The 19,967-nt window shown below is 38.8% G+C and overlaps 1 protein-coding gene and 1 non-coding gene across 2 annotated transcripts; both read left to right on the forward strand.

The window, feature by feature from the left end:
- The first annotated feature begins 7,263 nt into the window (after window positions 1-7,263).
- LOC117304638 (D-aspartate oxidase-like) lies at window positions 7,264-19,529 on the forward strand. Its single transcript, XM_033789190.1, has 11 exons — window positions 7,264-7,351; window positions 8,750-8,947; window positions 9,254-9,371; window positions 10,062-10,141; window positions 10,874-10,939; window positions 12,229-12,283; window positions 12,949-13,050; window positions 14,909-14,979; window positions 15,745-15,862; window positions 17,124-17,222; window positions 18,396-19,529. Exons 2-11 carry the CDS (start codon window positions 8,757-8,759, stop codon window positions 18,510-18,512), a joined length of 1,017 nt encoding a protein of 338 aa, XP_033645081.1. The 5' UTR covers window positions 7,264-7,351; window positions 8,750-8,756; the 3' UTR covers window positions 18,513-19,529.
- On the forward strand, window positions 14,659-14,731 carry Trnastop-uca. The gene has a single exon. It is a non-coding gene; the product is annotated as a tRNA-Sec (tRNA).
- Window positions 19,530-19,967: the final 438 nt, after the last annotated feature.

The raw sequence follows: 19,967 nt of genomic DNA on the forward strand, positions 1-19,967 counted from the left end.
CGGCCGAATGTTAGTAAAACACTAAATCTTAAAAAGAGATGTTTTAACCAAATTCAGCATTTTCTGCAAACTTTCAATTAAATAAAATACCTCTCATAATTATTTGTTTTGTTTTTAACAAAATCAACAAATTTGGTTACATTGTTACAAAAAAAAAGCGATCTTTTCTTAATTTGCACTTACGGCTTTCCATAGTTTTCCAATCTGGGTTGGCAAAAACTCGGGCTGTGACGTTGCAAAAGAAAGGTCTATAACCCGGCTCTGCGACGCAAAGAGAAGTCCGGCGTCGGGGAAAGCCTTACCTCACAAAAAACAACAATGTATTAATATCCATTATCGTTCAGCACACGTGGATAATTTATAGGCACTGAAATATTGTTATCACACCATATTTTGTGTACTGACGCAAATTCATTTTGAAAAATGTCTTTAAATAAACAAACACTTAGCGGGTGAGTGGTATTCATTTCTCTCGGTAGAAAAAAGGAAGGAAAAAATAGAGTAGAAAGATGGCGCTCTTTAGTAGGTTCCCTTAATGTATTACGCACGCAATTGTATTAACACGTCTAGCACACGACCTGTGGTAGTGTTGTTGTTAGCAAACCATCACGGCAGACCCTGTGCAACTGTACATGCATGGAGGAATAAATCGGTTGTTTTAAAATCAGCAAATTAGTGTAAGTCTCGGTGCACATGACTTGCGGTAGCGAATTAAAAGTGAAACCATTCTGGCTGTTTCAAACAGCCTATTCAGTCTGAAGTTGAGGGCAGTAATCCTATAATCCCTTAATAAAATAACAAACATGTGAACATTTGAAAACAATTGGTCGAGAAAGTTGCGAGGGAATAATAATGGAAGAAAAAACACAGTTCGCTCGATCAAGTTGTGTGCTTGAAATATATTTTACTGAGAAATTACTTCTTTCTCAGAAACTACGTTACTTCAGAGCATGGATGTAAAAATGTTCAGAGGGAGCCGTTTGACTCACGTTTCGTGTAATATTGTTATTTTGTCCAGTAAATTTGTATGCAAACAATTATTTTGAGTAACCACTAGTAGTGTCCAGTGCCTTTTATGTAGATATGGGTCATTGTGGGTAATTGCAATGATGCTTGTTGGTCGTGGGCTAAAATCTTTAACAGGCCCAGAAATTGAGTTTCGTCTCAACTTTACCAATTCGACGGTGCTGATTTGCACTGATTGGTCCCATCCCACAGCTCAGATTGCATGTAATACGGTTAAACAAATACCGAATAAACATCAATACAATACAAGCAAGAGTTAATAAACTTGACTCGTGAACATACATAGAGCCGCCAACAACACATGCCAGGAATTTCTTTTTGACAAAATAACTGTGGCCTGTGCACAGCTGGGGCTTTTGGACCCTTTCGGTACATAAAAAAAAAAAAAAAGTCACAGATTTACAAATAATTTACAGGGTTTACAGAAGGTAATGGTGAAAGACTTCTCTTGAAATATTAGTCCATGAAATGCTTTACTTTTTGAGAAAACGGTAAAACAATATAAATTCTCGTTAGCGAGAATTACGGATTTGTTATAAACACATGTCATGACACGGCGAAACGTGCGAAAACAGGAGTGGGTTTTCCCGTTATTTTCTCCCGACTCCGATGTCCGATTGAGCCTAAATTTCCACAGGATTGTTATTTTATATATAAGTTGTGATACACGAAGTGTGGGACTTGGACAATACTGTTTACCGAAAGTGTATAATGGCTTTAACGATGCTATGTCAGATTTTTGGCCCAAAACATTAACAAATATATTTTTTGAGTGAATGGTATTTCAAAGAGTATCACCCGCTCTAACGAAAAAAAAGTTTAACTTTTACTTTTAATGGTCAGGAACCATGACAAAAATTTAAAACGTTTCTTATAAAACACATAAGAATTGGTCACGTGATATTGTCGGGATCCCGACAAAAACTAATTTTAAGCACTTTATTTCACTGCTTAATAACTGGCGGCCTTTTTCGGGCAATGGCTCAAATGAAAGCTTGTAACTTTCTCGACCCCCATCAAAATACGTATTGAATTTAAAATCAAAATTTTTGGGTCAAATCAGCCAAACATCTGACATAGCATCTTAAACAGCGGCCAGGTCTATACAGGAAGGCATTTTATTATGAGCGAAGTTCGTGGGCTAAGTCAGGTGTACGGGGAGGTCGTGGCGGGGGCGCAATTGGTGGGTTGGCCCCGCTATGCGCGAAAGGAAAACGAGGGAACGTCTTGCACCGAGACGACGGCGCACGGGGATCTTGCTTCGAAAACCACGTCTTTGGAACCGGCTTGATCGAGGACAACTACATGCGCACTGTCAAAACAGCCGCGGGCCAAGCTAGCCTGAGCCGAATCTGGAGCGAAGCCGTGGTTTCGAGTATACGGCCCTTTTTGTAACCAGCGGCCCAGAGGCTGGAGTTGAAGTCGGCAACCAGTACTTCGCGCGAGGTGATCTCCACTGCCACATCTCGACTATCTCCTCAACGCGTGGGACAATTAACGACTTGTGCACAAGTCTAATATGTCATTGGACCATGGAGCTATGGTAAACTTGATCAAGTCCCGTCCTCGTGCAAGAGGTCTACCTACGTCCCCAAAATGTAGCTAAATGGTGGTCCCGAAGAATGGCGTGCGGAACATGGGGACTGCAGAGCATCACAAAACAAAAGTTTTGTGGCGATGGCATGGGATTGAGACTTGAGTCAAGTCTAGAACCGCCCGTGGCATGATGGACCTGAAGTTATACTACAATACAATCAATCCGTCATGCATCGGCGCGCGGCCGGCCGTGTGTGTACGTGTAGGGACGTGTGATTCTAGCTCTAGGTAGGTTGTAGTCTTGGTTCAAGACTCTCCTGGATTTGTCACAACAGGGCGCGCTATCACCCCCAACGCGCTATCAACCACGAACTGCTATCACTCGAGCAAGCGATTCGTAGACCTTATTGCAGATAGCGATTTTGAACAACTGCGCATGTGCGCGCAAAGGACTGTGGGAAAAATTTGGCACCTCGCTCAAAAAAGTAAACAACGTTCAACGTTCGTACACGATCGATCGGTTTGCAAAATGGATGTGGCAGGAGTGAACGAGAAAGAGCTGATTGATAGAATAAATAGTTCTGGCATAGACGAACTAAGGTAATCTTTAGCTAGAGTGAATGTGCCAAGACACAGTAGTTAAAGACAAACTCCAAAGGCGACATTTTTTCGTGATAAAATTACTGTTTTTAGGTTTGCCCGTCTACGTCTGTATAGGGCGTCGGAAGACTGACAATGACATTGACAAGGTCAATGGCGAAAAGTTGCAACACGGATCAGTGACCCTCCCGCAACCATCAGTCACCCTCGAAGGATCGGAAATAACAACCAAAACTTCCCACCAGTGACTCCGATTTGTGCTGATAAATACTTCGACAAAAGCATGGACGACCTCCATGACAAAAGTAAGACATTTTGTTCTGTTACAAAACAGAGAAACATTGCCAAAGTCATGATGATCGAGGACTGTCATGACTGTTTTACAAAAAATAAAAACATTTCTTATTCCTGGTCTAGATAGAGTCTAGATATAGCTCTGTGGATAAAGCCCATCAATGGTTACATTGTCTTGATTCGATTGTGTAATTGTATGCCACTAATCAGCAATGACGTGGACGTAAATAGAATAGCTTGGTAGTTGTACATTTTTAAAACTTTATGTGGCAGATGATACTTTTTCCTTATTTCTCACACCATCAACTTTTTAGGTCTACCACTGATATGGTTCAAAATTACAGTGACCAAAAGTGACTAAGTAATTGTGGTTTATACTTATATTTATTAATATAAATCTATTTCTACCTCCATGGTTATACCGTAGATCATGACATGACAAGTACGACAAGGTTCTGGTGTAGGTCCTAGCATACTTCTAGTTTCTAGAACTTAGAAGTAGTCCTAGCATAAACATTTTTTATTCAAGGGTTCAGTTTATACAAGTTTGATGTACACGTATTGTACGAACATGATTCTGTGCATAATATAATTACATACTTTGTGCTTTGTTTTGTGCATGTATTACAAAAATGATACTTTTAGTACACTGTAACAAAGCATCAAGTTGTAAGCTTTATTGTTAGACCCTACTGGTACTGTAATAATGGTATGTTTGTTATGTCTATAATTTTATCATATGATATGAGACTATGAGTTTTTGTAGGTTTGTAATTTGAAAAGCAAGGACTAGGTCACATGAGCGAAACCCTTCTTAAGGTAGGAATTTGAAAAAAGAATATAACTTCTTTTAAATTTTTGTTTTCAAATAAGTTTGATTTATTCAATAAAAAAAATAGATTCTGCATTGGGCATACTCAAAAAATAAATCCTTTTAGTTTTACTTGGAAATTGTCACCATTTAACTTTATTATTTTGGGGGCAACTATCCCAATTAATACATTTTTGGTTATGATAGACTAATAAAAAGCCATATTGAGAAGACTATTTATACAGTAACTCGCTTTTATATTCTTTATAAATAATCTATATTTGTACATCTGTTAAACCTGATTCTAAACTTATATACTGATAGGTCTCATTTTGTAGTTTAAGTGGGTGAAAAGTCATTTCAAACCTTGCCATCAAAGAAGAAGTATTGTGAGCACTTAAATGTGATTCTCTGCAAACTCTGCATCTTCAAAATTTGGATTTAAATTAACAAGTAAGTAGACTGGCACTGTGGTCAGGTGGTTCAGGGCCCACTAATAATGGGTTCAGTACTGCCAGAGGCAATTTGTTATGTATTAAGCTGTCTCATAACTTCACAAAGCCATTATTAAAACAATTGATATTTATTAAGCTGCAGCCACCTTTGGCAAACACGTCATGCATGTCAGAGTCCTTGTTCACAAAAAGACTCTAGAAGAGGGGTCAGACTATCTGCTACACCCACAGGTTGGAATGGAATCTAAAGATGACTGTGCCATGATAAAACTGCAGCTATGTATAAAACCTATGACAAACTCTAGTTTGTGAATGTTACATCATGCATGTTGTGAATTTAACTCCTGGGGTTGGTGTGAAAACAATTGTTCACAATCTAACAAGCATCTGTAATTATTTGACCCATTTTATGGTGAGAGTTTAAAGGTTTCATTGATAACTGTGGGTACACATAATTTAACTCGTGCTGAAAATAAATCCAAACCTGTCACACTTTTTGTTCCATATATTTGTTTACAAACAATTTTTTATTTACAATTTCCATCCTTTAATTTTTTTTCTTCAAATATTTAAATTGGTAATATTAACTTTATAACACACTTGGTATTTTCATGGCCCCTTAAAAACACTTACATTGCAGTTTACTTTACTCAATTATTATCTACCCTTGTTTGCCTCAGGTATTGTTCATGTTGACTGTACTGAGGCGGTTAACTACAACCCTCTAGATCTTTGCAATTGCAACCCTTGGTATTATTTAAATCTTTGCATTATGAAGTATTATTGTATGATTTAAGTAACCAGAATAAATGAAGCTTTAAACTCTTCAAGACAGTGGAAATGGACGTTTGGACAGTGTTATTGTTTGTATTGTATTGTATTATTCTACTTTCTCTGAGAATTGTAGCCTACAACCGCAGGACGCCACGCACAGGCATATTAAGAAGCACTTGCGATACCTTTAGGTGTTTTCAAAGCCCAACAGCCGACAGAACGCTTGCGTCACAGTTCACTCTGCAATTAACATTTATCTTTTCATCGCCAATTTACGTGTCATCAGTCAAAAATGGCCTCAAGAGCATGAAGACACACATACACACACACAGCCTTTAGTCAATTCAGAAGATGGTCAATGAACTCTCCTGCAGCAAAAGAAGTAGGATGTGGTTGGTCGAGTCCACAAAACAACAGTACAGATCACATCTTTGGAGTGAACACAGAACTGGGAGAATAACTGCTTCCAATATGAGTGCTGTCACGAAGCATGTTGATGCACAAGTAATTATCTGAAAGATAAAGCAGACAAAAACTAAGGGAATAAATGAGTGGTTACAAGTTCTTAAAAAGGCGTTTAAAACAGGCAGGGTCATGGTCGTTCAGCCCTTGTTCCTCTTTTACCTATCTTACTTGATGACCTGACATGTGTTGCATTTTAATGACTGAGACAATTTTCGGATGCACTGTGTGGTGTGTGCGTAGTTAGTCTTGGTGCAAGACGTTTCTTGTTTTGCTTTCATACCCAGCGCGGCCAACTCACAAACATCGCCCGTATCGGTGAAACATCTAGCACCAAGACCAGCACATAATTATGCATAAACATATCCAAAAACAACCGGTTATAAACAGCTCCAGCTGGTCTTTATCACTCGTTAACTTTAAACACCCTGACCCCACGTGAAGCGCTTTCCACCACAACAGGAATGCAGATAGCGAAACTGATTGAGGCATTTATGAATGATCTTTTGCCTTGTAAATCATAACCAAACACTCTGCCCTGAAAGTCAGTCATGACTAATATGACTATGAGCTAATTAATGAGCAGTATCATTATCAGAATATAGATATTATATTCTGAATATAATATCAATATCTGTTATCTCTAAAAAATGTCGAGGAATATATAATTGAATAGGCCTATGTTTCTTTTTTAGTTTCTACCACCAATCACACATAAATCTAGCCTATACAATACTCAAATTGTAGCCTACAGCTTGTTGGGTTTGACATGCTTGATGATTTAATCATGACCCGGTCATGATTAAATCATCAACAAGCTTTATTGATATTTTATTAAACTATTTTGTGTTCATTCAAAGTCAAAAGAACATGCATGGACCTACCTACGTATGTTCATACATGTACAGTCCCTCGTTCTTACGTTGAGTCGCAAAGCACACACACTGGTCCGATGGCATTATTGTCGTAGTTTTTTATATTAATAATACACATCTGACATGGCTAAATAAAGCATGGAGGTACACCCATTCGTGGGTGAAACTGTCTTCCGCCACAGAAGCATGACCGTCCACCACAAACAATGTCAATGTTTACAAACTTATTGTTTACAAAAAAACTTTGTAGAACACGTTACGTGACGACCGTATAACTGGAGGTGCCAAATATCTCCCACAATCCTTTGCGGGACGTCGGATTTTTGCTATCTGCAATAAGGTCTCGCGTTGGGGGTGATAGCGCGCTCTCTTGTTACAAATCCAGGAGAGTCTTGAACCAAGACTAGGTAGGTTGTGTCTATTTACTGTATAAAAAAGCTAGCTGCGCTCTCTCGATCCCCTGATGACATGCCTGAGTAGTGGGTTGCTTTTCTGGACGACGGTGACCAACAAGTCAGGTAAAGTTTTACATTTTTACAAACAAAGAGTGTTTTATTGACCTACAACAAGAGCATGGTTTGAAGCTCTAATAAATCTATGCTTTAATAAAATTTAACCATTTAGCCAGCAATTATAATTGCCCCATGACTAACAAAGCTAGTTAAAATGGCTAGCCTGATGACACTTGACAGGCTAGGTCCTAGCATAGCCCTGGTATCTAATTCTACCTCGACGTACTGACGTCCTGGGTATAAAGGTTCTTTACAATGCGACCACAAGTTTGACTACAATTTTCTTTATTTTTTACCTGATTTGAGAAGCTGAAATTCCGTTCATATATTCATGGTGTCCCTTACTATATTCTCAACGAGTTCACAGCTAACAAATATATCGTAGGAGGTCCCGTTTTCGAGGTGTCCCTAAAATCGTGGCAAATCTTTTACCTCGCTGTGCGCGATGTAAACAGTCCCTAGATAAAAATTGTGTTGTTTTATTTGCCAAGCAAAGAGGCTCCTCTCCCTTGACCAAAACTTAGAAACACGTAAGGCTCCACTGGATATTTGCACTTGTAAATGCAAAAAGTTTGGTATTTTAGGCATTTCTACAAGGTACAAAAATATGTCATAATGTTGAGGCCATATAAAAATATTTGCCCACCGAAAAAGTTTCATCAAACACTATTTCAATTCACAATTATTCATGATGATCAAATCATGTGACTGAATATTTTGCTGAGCATTCTGGGAAAAAAATACAGAGGCTTAAAGAAGCCATGTGCCTTATATCATTTTCTAATATTTTTTGAGATTTGTGTTTTAACCCTCCGATCAATTTTATTATTAATATTAAAATTTAAACGATCAGCTTGTTGATTCAATTATCACTGTTTATTTATTTACGCTTTATTATAAATTTTAAGAGGAAAAAAAGGGGAAGAAAATAAATAAAAATCAGAATTGAAAGCCAATAATTATTCACACTTTTATTAAATTATTTATTTTTGTTATTTTTTGCAAATTACCATGGTAATAGACAACTCGACTGGTCAGACAACTTGACTGGTTAAGCAACTCGACTGGTCAGATAACTCATCTGGTCAGATAACTCATCTGGTCACACAATGACTCGGCTGGTCAGACAACTCGCCTGGTCAGACAACTCAACTGCTCAGACAACCCGTCTGGTCAGACAACTTGACTGGTCAGATGGATTCGTCTGGTCAGGACAACTTGACTAATCAGACAGCTTTGTGAGTCCCTGGACAGGCTCGCCCCCGCACCGCCCAACGCCGCGGCTACAACACTGTAATTTTAGCTCTACTAATGCCACTACTAGTACTAGTAAGACATAGTCTCTCACATTGCAAAATGAATCTAAAACTTAAGTTTTATGCGTACCTTTTGAACTAATTTCAGATTAACAATGGTGTACAGAGTTTGTGTTGTTGGAGCTGGCATTATAGGCGTATCCACTGCTGTCAACATTTTAGAGTCGATCCCAAATGTAGAGGTGACTATACTAGCTGAGAAGTTTTCTCCCGACACCACCAGCAGTGGAATAGGTGGACTGTGGTTGCCCTACCTAGCTAAGAATACCCCTCAGGAATCAATCTAGTAAGTTATGGCTAGTACATCAATTGTAGTTTCATCTTTGAAGTCAGTGCATGGACACTATTGGTAATTTACTCAAAATAATTTTTAGCATGAAAACTAATTTGGAAATGAGCAAAAGAGAGCTGTTGGTAGTATAAAACATTGTGAGAAATGGCTCTCTCTGAGGTAACGTAGTTTTTGAGAAAGAATAAAAAATTTAAGAATTCGATTTTGAGACCTCCTGGAGTTTTATTCTAACAATTATTTTGAGTAATTGTCAATAGTGTCCAGTGCCTTTAACTTGTGAAAATGTTGTTTATTTTTCAGTAAGTGGGGCAAGACGACATGGGATCATATGATGGCAATTCTACGCTCTCCTTATGCTGATGAAGCTGGGATTCATTTGAAGCCAATCTACGACTTGTTTGATGTAGAGCTAGACAAGGTACATTAATTATTGGGTTGTTGTGGCCGAGCGGAGAAGAGCACCGAACTCGAGCTCGGGTGCTTCTGTTCAGCAGAGTGTGGGTTCGAATCCCAGTCATGACACTTGTGTCCCTGACCTTAACACTTGTGTCATTGTTGTGACACTTAACTATAGCAAAACAATTGGGAACTTTTCAGTCAGCGATAATTTATGACCTGAGCTTAACTGCGATGATTTTAAGACAATCTGAAAAGTCGCGGCTCGGGAAAAGTAAACTTGTACGACGTGATCCCGACGGTCTGGAACCAATCGCAGGCGATCTGGGGAGTATTTGGGACATCGTGCGTGCGATAACTTGCCACTAGCAATCAGCTTGTGGTAAAATTAGCAATCCTTTTAAAATAAGAGAAACGAATCAACCTACTGTGGTTATATGCACCACCGCCATGTTAAAAAAGTCACATGATGAGAACTTGCCATACGTCATGGGATCTTCGTCGCAAATCGATCCGGGGTGACCTGCATGAGCCTGTTTGTGTGGTGATGTCACTACGTAACAACCAGGCGCACGATTTCTCAGATGTTGTGACCTGAGCGTATTTTGTCTGCGCGTTGCCGACGGTTTGTGTGGGCCCAAGAAAATTGTAGGTCAACCTGAGGCCGGCTTTACAGATACTTATAACCATTTTGAATTGGTTTTTTTTGCAGGACCCATTTTGGAAAGACATTCCCCTGAGCTACAGACGTTGCAATCAGCAAGAACTTGATTCATTGTTCCCAGGTTACGTGTGAGTAAGCCATTATTTACAAATATAACATGGTTTGAGGGTGACTAGTATACACATATTGACTGGCAATGAGGTGACTAGTGTACGTCTATTCCCCCGAGAGACTTTGAGTGACTAGAAGAGGGACCTATTTATTAGGCCCATCTTCTGGTAACTCACAGGCCCGAGGGGGAATAGATGTACACTAGTTACCTCATTGCCAGTCATTACCGAACTATGCCAGTCAATATGTGTTTTATAACACACCTCGGTCTTAAATGTGAAGTAAGAACAGAACTCTGGAAAAGAAAGGAAGTTTTGTAGTTGCTGTTCACAGTCCGAGTCATGAGAGGGTGCTGTAACCAGACACTATTTTCAAAGACTGTGCCTGCATCAGGCCCTAGTTCCTGTAAAACACGCACGCGCGATCATTAGACTATAGTTCATCCCACGTGACTGTATTTCAGCCAACCAGAATACAGAACAAGCAAGAGGTGTGTTATAATCGATATATTAGCTCCCAGAGGTATGTAAGTTGAAAAACTAGTACTTCTCCGAATCCTGTGAAAAAATATCACAGGTATATTACTCGGGTAGGATTCGAACCCACGACCCTTGTAATTCTAGAGCAGTGTCTTACCAACTAGACTACCGAGATTGCTCGGTATAGCTAGAGGCTAGATTTAAAGAGTCCTTTAATATTCCATGGTGTTAATGTGTTCTTCTGAATTTACTTCCAATTTTGTCTGGTAGATCCGGCTTTTTCTTCATGACTCTGTTCTGTCTGTGTCGCCTCTACATCCCATGGCTCATGAAAAGGTACAATTGAGTTTTGTTTGGTGCGGTACAGGAATGGTAATGTAGATCTGACAATTTAGTCGCAGATGGTGCTCATATATTTGTGTGATCATCCAATACACAAATAACAAACCTGTGAATATTTGGGCTTAAAGTCACCTGGAAGTGGTATTTTTTCAAAATAAAGCTTTTGTCACTAATATATGTGTTTTGATGAGTGGAATGTGAATAAACAGTTAACTAAGGTTTAAAAAAATCAGTTCTTATGTTATTTACAAGTTTAAGAGTAGACCCCGACCCGAGAGGGCGCTGTTCGTGACGTCAATCAAGGCAGACTTTGCCTGTAATGCGTAGAGTAAACACAATTGCAAAGTACATGTACGGACCAATTTTTTTTTTTTTTCCGGCAATGCCGACCAGGTGTATTGCTGCTGAATGCAGAAAAAAACTTTTTGAAACATACCAACTCACGATTTGGACGTACATGTACTTTGCACGTGTGTTTACTATACGCATTGCAGGCAAAGTCTGCCTCGATTGACGTCACAAAGGGGTAGGCGGAGTCAGCCCCACAAACAACTTTATATATTTTTTCAACATATAAATCGTGACAAACAATTATTAAAAATATTGTTTTATTGTTCGTAAGCATATACTCTTATGTTTGAAAGAAAAAAAAAATTATATTTCCAGGTGACTTTAATGGATTTGGGTACTTTTTGCAAAACAAAACAATAATGTCCACAGATAAAAAAAGGCGCAAAAATAAAAAACCTCTCCTGATACACGAGACAACCAATAGTTCGAAGGCTATGGCTTCTGAAATAGATGCGTTTTGAGATATGTTTTGAATTGGGAACAAGTATCTGCTTTTCTGAGTTTTGTTATGAATGTAACCTGAATTTACTTTGCAGAATTAAAGGCTGTGGACACTATTGGTAATTACTCAAAATTAGCATAAAACCTTACTTTGTAAGAGAGGTTGTGAGAAACGGCTCCCTCTGAAGTGACAGAGTTTTCGAGAAAGAAGTAATTTTATTTCGAGACCTTAGATTTAGAATTTGAGGTCTCAAAATCAAATATCTGAAAGCACACAACTTCGTGTGTCAAGGGTGCTTTTTCTTTCATTATTATCTCGCAACTTCGACGACCGATTGAGCTCAAATTTTCACAGGTATTTGTTTTTTTATGCATATGTTGAGATACACCAAATGAGAAGACTGGTCTTTGACAATCAGCAATAGTCTCTAGTGTCTTTAACTACATATTCTGAGTGAAAATGTATTTTTTCTTCTCTTGTTTGCTTGCAGATACCAAGCAAGAGGAGGCAAAGTTCTCAAGCAGTCACTGTCATCACTGAGTGAGGTAAGATTTGAAAGTGTCGTGGTCGAGCGGTTAAGAGCACCGAATTTAAACTCTAGTGTTTCCGTTCAATAGAGTGTGGGTTCGAATCCCCAGCCGTGACACTTGTGTCCTTAAGCAAGACACTTAACCATTGCTTCGTCCTTCGGATGGGACGTAAAGCTGTTGGTCCCATGTGTTGTGTAATGCATGTAAAAGAACCCAGTGCACTTATCGAAAAGAGAAGGGGTTCGCCCCGGTGTTCCTGGCTGTGGCTGCTTTATGCCTCTTAGCACCTTGTAAACCCTTATAAGGGACTACATAATTGGGTCGCAGAATTCAACACTGCAGTAAGCTATCTTTCTAAAAGTTTTAATACACTCAGCACCTTGAGTACCTTGTTTGGTAGATACGTGTGCTATATAAGACTTTGATATTATTATTTATTATTATTATAAGACACCTTACAAGATTCTTATCCCCGGTTATCAATAACCCTAAACCATCTTCAGGCCTTTAAATGTCATGAAAGGCCACAAATGTTTCGGCCTTGGTGACCCTGCAAAACGTTTCCCATAGGCTTTAGATGTTCACTGAAAGTGCCCATATTGGAAAATGAAAATGATATTGACTGTATCAAATGATACCTCTATGGTTTGGTTAATATTTTGAAATTTGTTTGTACACAGATTGCAGATTTATATGACGTCATTGTGATGTGCACTGGCCTCGGTTCACATCATCTACTCGGAGATAAAGAGGTCTATCCAATTCGAGGGGAGCTTGTAAAAGTGGGTTGTTTTTTCGTTTTTTTATTTTTATTAATAAGAACTTTCATTGGCATAATGTATACTCCCCACCAGGGAGCTGAGATGGTCTAAGGATTGATTTAAGGCCCGGTGACCAGAGACCTTATCGCAAATACCAATGCGCAAGCGCAGACTGTTGAATGAGGTGCATTGTGGGATATATATGGATCAAATTTGGATACCAGCTAGACCACAATGCACCTAATTCCAAACTTTACGCGCGCGCCCCGGTATTTGCGAAAAGGTCTAGGGGTAGTAATGTGAAGCGCCCTCTGTCTGTGAAAAGCGCTATATAAAAATGGGTTATTATTGTTATTGTTATTTTTATTATAAGTGACCATAAGCACTGCAGCTCGCAAGCCTGAAAAAACCTGAAGGTTGCTTTCTATGTGAACCAGAAATACTAGGGTTAATCCGTTAAGCCCGGTTCATACTTCATGCAAATGCGAAGCGAATTTGACGTCACAACTAGGTTTTCGCTGCGAATTCGCAAGAGAGTTGAGCACAACTCAACTGCTGCGAAATAGGCCCTATTCGTTGCGAATTTGTGACTTCAACATTCGCTTCGCACATGCATCCGCTGGAAGTATTAACCAGGCTTTACTCTTCCAAGTGTTCTTGATTCTAGTACGAGCACTACCAATCCTAGCACAGAGAACACGCACTCTGCTGATCATGAGCTTGAGTCGACTGGTCGAGTGGCCTTAACCGCTCGGCTTTGACACATCACACGATTTCATTGTTGACCACTAAAACTGTGGCTTTTGAGGTGGAGACCTTCCAGTGTGAGGTATGTCATATGGTATTGTTATACCTCGGTAACAATTTGGGCCATTTTCCCCCTCGGATGTGGAAAAACGCCATGGACTCCGTCACAGCGTGCAACAAGTGTGTACTTTACACTTTGCCCCACCCAAAGAAACAGACAACTGAAGAAACCACTGTGCCAAACTAAATGTAGTTTTAAATAGAAGATTTACATGGAAGTTTGAAACGGAAGACCCCGTACAATCAACCTATACCTGAAAACCCAACAATATGATCCAGTCCGAGATTAGAACCAGGGGCCAATTTCATAGAGCTGATTATAAGCACAAAATCTTGCTTAAGCAAAAAAATCCTTGCTTAGTAACATCAGATTACCAGCCAAGTCTCCACTCAATTGTTATGCTAAGTAAACAGCAGCTTATAATACCAGTCACAACAATGTATACGGCATGGAATTTTTGCCAAAAACATATGTGTAAAATAAGCAAACTTTTTTTGTGCTTAAGCAACTCTAAGAAATTGGCCGCAAGACCACGGTAGGTGAAGAGCTGAATGCTCTATGTATGTGTGTAGGTATCTCCGAAGATGTTCTTCAAACTTGGAAAACAACTTTTGGTTGAAGAATGACAAAGTTGTGCAACACTTAACACGGTATCCGTCATCTTTACCTGACCCTTACAAAAAAAAAACTATAAGAATCTTATAGGATGCTTATAGAAATCGAAGAAGTGACGAAAAATCTATAGGAATTATATAGGAATCCATAGGAATCCTATATAAATCCCAAAACATAGGGTTCGAACTGCCTCTAGCTACCGGGCAACCTCGGTAGTCTAGTTGGTAAGACACTGCTCTTCAATTGCAAGGGTCGTGGGTTCGAATCCCACCTGAGTAGCATGCCTGTGATATTTTTTCACAGGACTCGGGGAAAGTACTGAGTATACAGTGCTAACACACATCGGTGTATGGGTAAAAAACCAAAAATTAATATTCTTTATCCCCGATGCAAAGTTAACACGTATTATAGATAGGACTTGTTTGTAAGGGGTATTTCTCTTTCCTCTACTCTTAGGTCAAATCTTCGTGGACGATAGCTACTAGTGCAGAAAAAGATGGTGTGTTACAAAGTTATCTTTTACCAGGGTAAGTTAAGGAATTATTTGAGGGTCAAATGTCAAAAATCTTGTAAAGGGAAAGTGTGACGTCGGGTATCTTGTTAAGGATAGCTGTAGATGTAGGGTCCAGTCTTTTTGAGTAGAGGGTTGTTCCTTATGCAATCATACAGAAAAAAACTCAAGTCTTGTGTCATAACTGGAAAAAGAATGTGACTATTGCTTTACAAAAAAAGCTGTGTGTAATTTAATTTGTCTGTCGAAGTTTCAGCTTCATTAGTTGTCAAGTTTTGAGAGAAAAAAATGTGAAGAGCAATGTTTTCAGGAGAGTCACGTAAACTGTTGTACGTGTTTTTAAAAATACCCAGTAAACCATTTAAATTAATTAAAGGTAGTGGACACTATTGGTAATTACTCAAAATCATTGTGAGCATGGAGAGCTGTTAATAGTATAAAACATTGTGAGAATTGGCTCCCTCTGAAGTAACTTGATTTTTGAGAAAGAAGTGATTTTCCATGAATTTGATTTAAAGACCCCAGAACTTGATTTTGAGGTCCCGAAATCAAGCATCTGAAAGCACACAACTTCGTGTGACAAGAGTGTTTTTTCTTCCATTATTTTCTCTCAGCTTCAACGACAAATTGAGTTAAAAGTTTCACAGGTTTAATATTTTGTGCATATGTTGAGATACACCAAGTGAGAAGACTGGTCTTTGACAATTACCAATAGTGTCCAATGTCTTTTGCAAGTTTACTTTGCTACTGGTTTGATTCATCACTACTTACTTCTCTCTAGAATTGACCACGTATTCTGCGGGGGATTAGCTCAAGTTGATAATTGGAACGAGCAGTCGGATCCTAAAGATGTTCAAGGAGTTCTGGAAAAATGTGCCCAATTGGTACCAAGTATAAAGGTTGGTGAACACTTCCCCCACCAGATACAGTCATTAAAAAAAAATATCACTGTTCCGTATTTCATAGGGGATTATTAGTTCTTAGAAGTAGTAGGTGGATGCGGAATACAATACGGTCAAACTACATGTCTAACTAAATTTCACTAGAACTCACGGCTTTTAATACAGCAAGCAGAGGAAGTGTTGAAAATTTCAAAGATATTAAAATCACTTTTCTAAGTGAGGAATCAACATTATATTTGCTTGTTTCTCAGCTGTTATGATATCTGTTGTTAATAATCCTTCAATTGTAAGCAATTATCAACTCTTATACTGAACAATTTGTCCACACACCTGACAGAGGAGAAATTGTTATTGGCCATAAAAAGACAATCTCTCATCAACCAATCCAATAAGCCATTTGCCAGTATACAATTGTTGCACGGTGTGACGGGGTCAATGGCGTTTTGTACACCAGAGGGGGAAAATGGCACCCGTGTACAAAATCCATGGACCCCAATCACAGCGTGCAACAATTGTTTTGTTATTCATTGGTAACATTAATATTCCTCTTCTCAAAGATTCTATTGTTATCTGCAAACATTATTACGGCGGAATATTCATTGTTTAATAAGCAGACGAACAAGAACAAATTCCTGACTGTTCCCTCGAACCCGCGGGTGTTTCGTACACGGCGCTGGAAATCGACCAACACTGGGAACGATCAAGGTGATGTACACCGGTGTATACATCACTTTTCATGTTACCCGACCCCCGGGCCATGTAACATGCGTTTTTGTTGCACGTCACATGATTGGTTCTCGACCAATCAAACTTGACACTTTGTTACCGAGGTATAACAATTAGATTTGAGTTATGTCTGGTACAATGACTTGCTTAGGTACAAGTTGCCGCTTACATGTACATTTGAGTTCCTCAGACTATACAGACAGTTGCTATGACAACATGGTTCAGGAAAGCCTTTGTACAGCAACCTCCAGATGAGCAAACCCTGGTACCATTGTTCCATACACGTCCATTCAGAATTGTGTATGGGTGTTCACCGTCTCTTACGTAACTACGCAAAAGCTTGCCCAAAATCATGTGACATAGCAACTGTCTCTATAGTCTGAGGAATTTGAGTTTAAGCGGTAACTTGTTATCCAGCAAGTCATTCTACCAGACATTATTCAAATCTAACTCACAAAATAGCTATTTCAGGATAGTAATTTCTTTCACTCATCAGCCATCTGTGCTCATCTAGTCTTTTTTGTCCTCTTAGAATGCCAAGGTCATAAGTTCTTGGGCCGGTCTGCGTCCAGGTCGCTCCAGTATAAGACTAGAGAAAGAGAATTTGCGAATAGAAACTACAATAAAAAAGGTAAGAGAGGAGGCAGGGAACTAGACTTTGAACATAATGCAACAATGCCCCTTTTTACAGGCATTGTTAACTATAAGGCTTGTGTAGACGATTCTATTGCAATGTCACAGCCCAAGTTTTTGCTAACCGAGGTTTAAAAACTGAGAAAGCCTTTAACTGCAAAACAAAATAGTTACATGTAGGTACTTTTTGTAGTTGCGCAAATATTCAAACAAAAGGGTTTGATTTGTTCAAAACAAAATTATGGGAGGTAGTTTGTTTAATTGAAATTTTGCAGAAAATCTTGACCTTGGTTTTAAAAACATCTGTTAACAAAATTTGAGTGTTTTACTAACACTCAGCCGTCCATGCGAACCACTGCTGAATTATGCGCTTTTGATTAGCAATCCTTATACTGTGCTGCACTGAATATCTGCACTAGCTGTGTAAAGCGAAAAATACCTAGTAATGTGGAATACGCACGCAGCGCACAAGAAAAAATTCCAGGTTAACTTGTCAGTCGATATAAGCTTGACGTGATAGTACAGAATTCCTGTTTACGGTAAGTAGAGCCATGAAATTGACCCCTGGTTGTGATTAGTCTTAGTTCTTGGTGAAATCAAACCCTGGGTGATTTAAGTAATCACATAAGGTACTGACGTTTGGTAACTGTCAAAGACAACTTGGTGTATCCCCAAATATGCATGAAATACCAAACCTGTGAAAAATTGGGCCTCAATTGGTCATCTAAACAAGAGAATAGCGAAAGAAAAAGCGTTCTTGTGTGCCTTCAGATGCATAATAAAGGCCGGTTTATAGTCGGTCGGGCGATGGTCGCGCGACGGAAGACTTGCGCGCAATCCTAAGACTGAGGCCTAAAAACCATGTCTTTTTATGATCGCGCGTCAAGATTTCCGACGCCCGACCATCGCGCGACCGACTATAACTCGGCCTTAAGGCAATGTTACTTCGGAGGGAGCTGTTTCTCATAATGTTTTATACTATCAACAGCTCTCCATTGCTCATTACCAAGTAAGTTTTTATAATTACATTTACTTTGTGTAGTTACCAATAGTGTCCTTACAGTGCCTTTAAGATTAAGCCGGCCGGCTTATTGCTGCAAAACCTCTTTATTAACTATTGATAAAGTCCATTGATTATTGTCTTCTCCGTTTCTCATCCATGTTTAAACAGGTTGTCCACAACTACGGCCATGGAGGTTCGGGTGCTACATTACACTGGGGGTGCGCCCAAGATGCTGCTCAGCTGGTCATGCAGAGCATCCAAGAATTAAACCGATCTAAACTGTAGACCTTTATCGTGCTCTGTGATCATCTGTGTCAGGTACCCTGGATGCTACAGTGACTTATTCTCATATCATGACGGGACCGGACTATATTTTCCTTCCAGTCTCGATTTGGTTACATTTAGAGCAAATACATGAAAAACCAGATGGCCGAATCATGATAAAGGCCAATACATTACGAGAAAGCTCCAGTAAAGATTTTCCCAACATCCTTTTCACCAGTGGATGTGTTTAAAGTGAATGACTTGAGTCATGGATAAGCAGTTAATCTGCCTTGGGCAGTCAGCAGCCCATCTCGTGTGTGCATGATTCATTTAACTTCATTTGGAAGGATTTAACATGGAGATAACAGGTGTGAGGTGTCAGACTAAAATTATGTTTTTATTCTTGCCTCTTATGAAGCTTTCCCGTAATGACATGAGCACAAGGAAAAGTCAATGTCACTTTTGATGTATTCATGAAGTTGACAAATTATACCATTATCAGTATTCAAAATTGAATGAGAAATTTTATAGAGATTTTTTTTTAAATATCTGCTTGCGAAAAACTGTAATCTGTAATTTCTACAGATGTAAGAAATCCTACTTTTTGATGGACTTCTCTATTTGCTGAGGGTCCATTTCCAGAAACTCCTTAAAATCTCTAAATGGAGCGAGAGGGTTTAGAGCATCGAATTTAAGTTGTGGTTTTATGTAATTGAAGTGTGGGTTCGAATCCCGGTCATGACACCTGTAGTGTTTTCTTGAGAAATATGCTTTACTATAATTGTCTCTTATTACCCAGGGGTATAAATGGGTACCTGCGAGAGTATAGGTCTATACTGTGTCTGAAATATTGGTGTGACAGGTGGAGGTTTATTTTAAAGAGACTATCTCAATTGGTTGCGGTCTTTATAACATGCCATTTTTTATTAATTGTTGTATCAAGTAAACCAACAAGTGAATTTACTGGGTACATTTTAAATAATTTAGGTTTGAACAAAGACAAATTGACTAGTATTGAAATAAAATGTTGCATGTTTTTTAAAGGGTCTGGGTACCTTTGTAGGACAAAAAAACAATGTCCACAGACTTACACTAAACTATCACTGTTTAAAGATAACAATAGTAGGAAGCTTCTTTGAAAATATTAGTTGCTGAGGTGCTGTAGTTTTTGAGAAATGAGTAAAACAATGTCATGAAAATAATTTTTGTCTAAGCGATCATATGAGACAAAAAATTATTTTAGCATGTAAACATGTATTTTCATGACATAGTTTTACTTGTTTCTCAAAAACTACAGCACCTCAGCAACTAATATTTTAAGGTACGCTTTCTACTATCATTATTTTCAAACGGTGTAAGCTTAATGTAAATTTGTGGACATTGTTTGGTGTTACAAAAAGTACCCAGACCCTTTATTTTTTGATCGGTCAAGTTGGTCTTTGAAAAGCGTTTGAAACCGTTTGTTAAGTATGGTTA

Source organism: Asterias rubens, chromosome 21 (genome assembly GCF_902459465.1).
Source record: "Asterias rubens chromosome 21, eAstRub1.3, whole genome shotgun sequence".
Classification (NCBI taxonomy): domain Eukaryota; kingdom Metazoa; phylum Echinodermata; class Asteroidea; order Forcipulatida; family Asteriidae; genus Asterias; species Asterias rubens.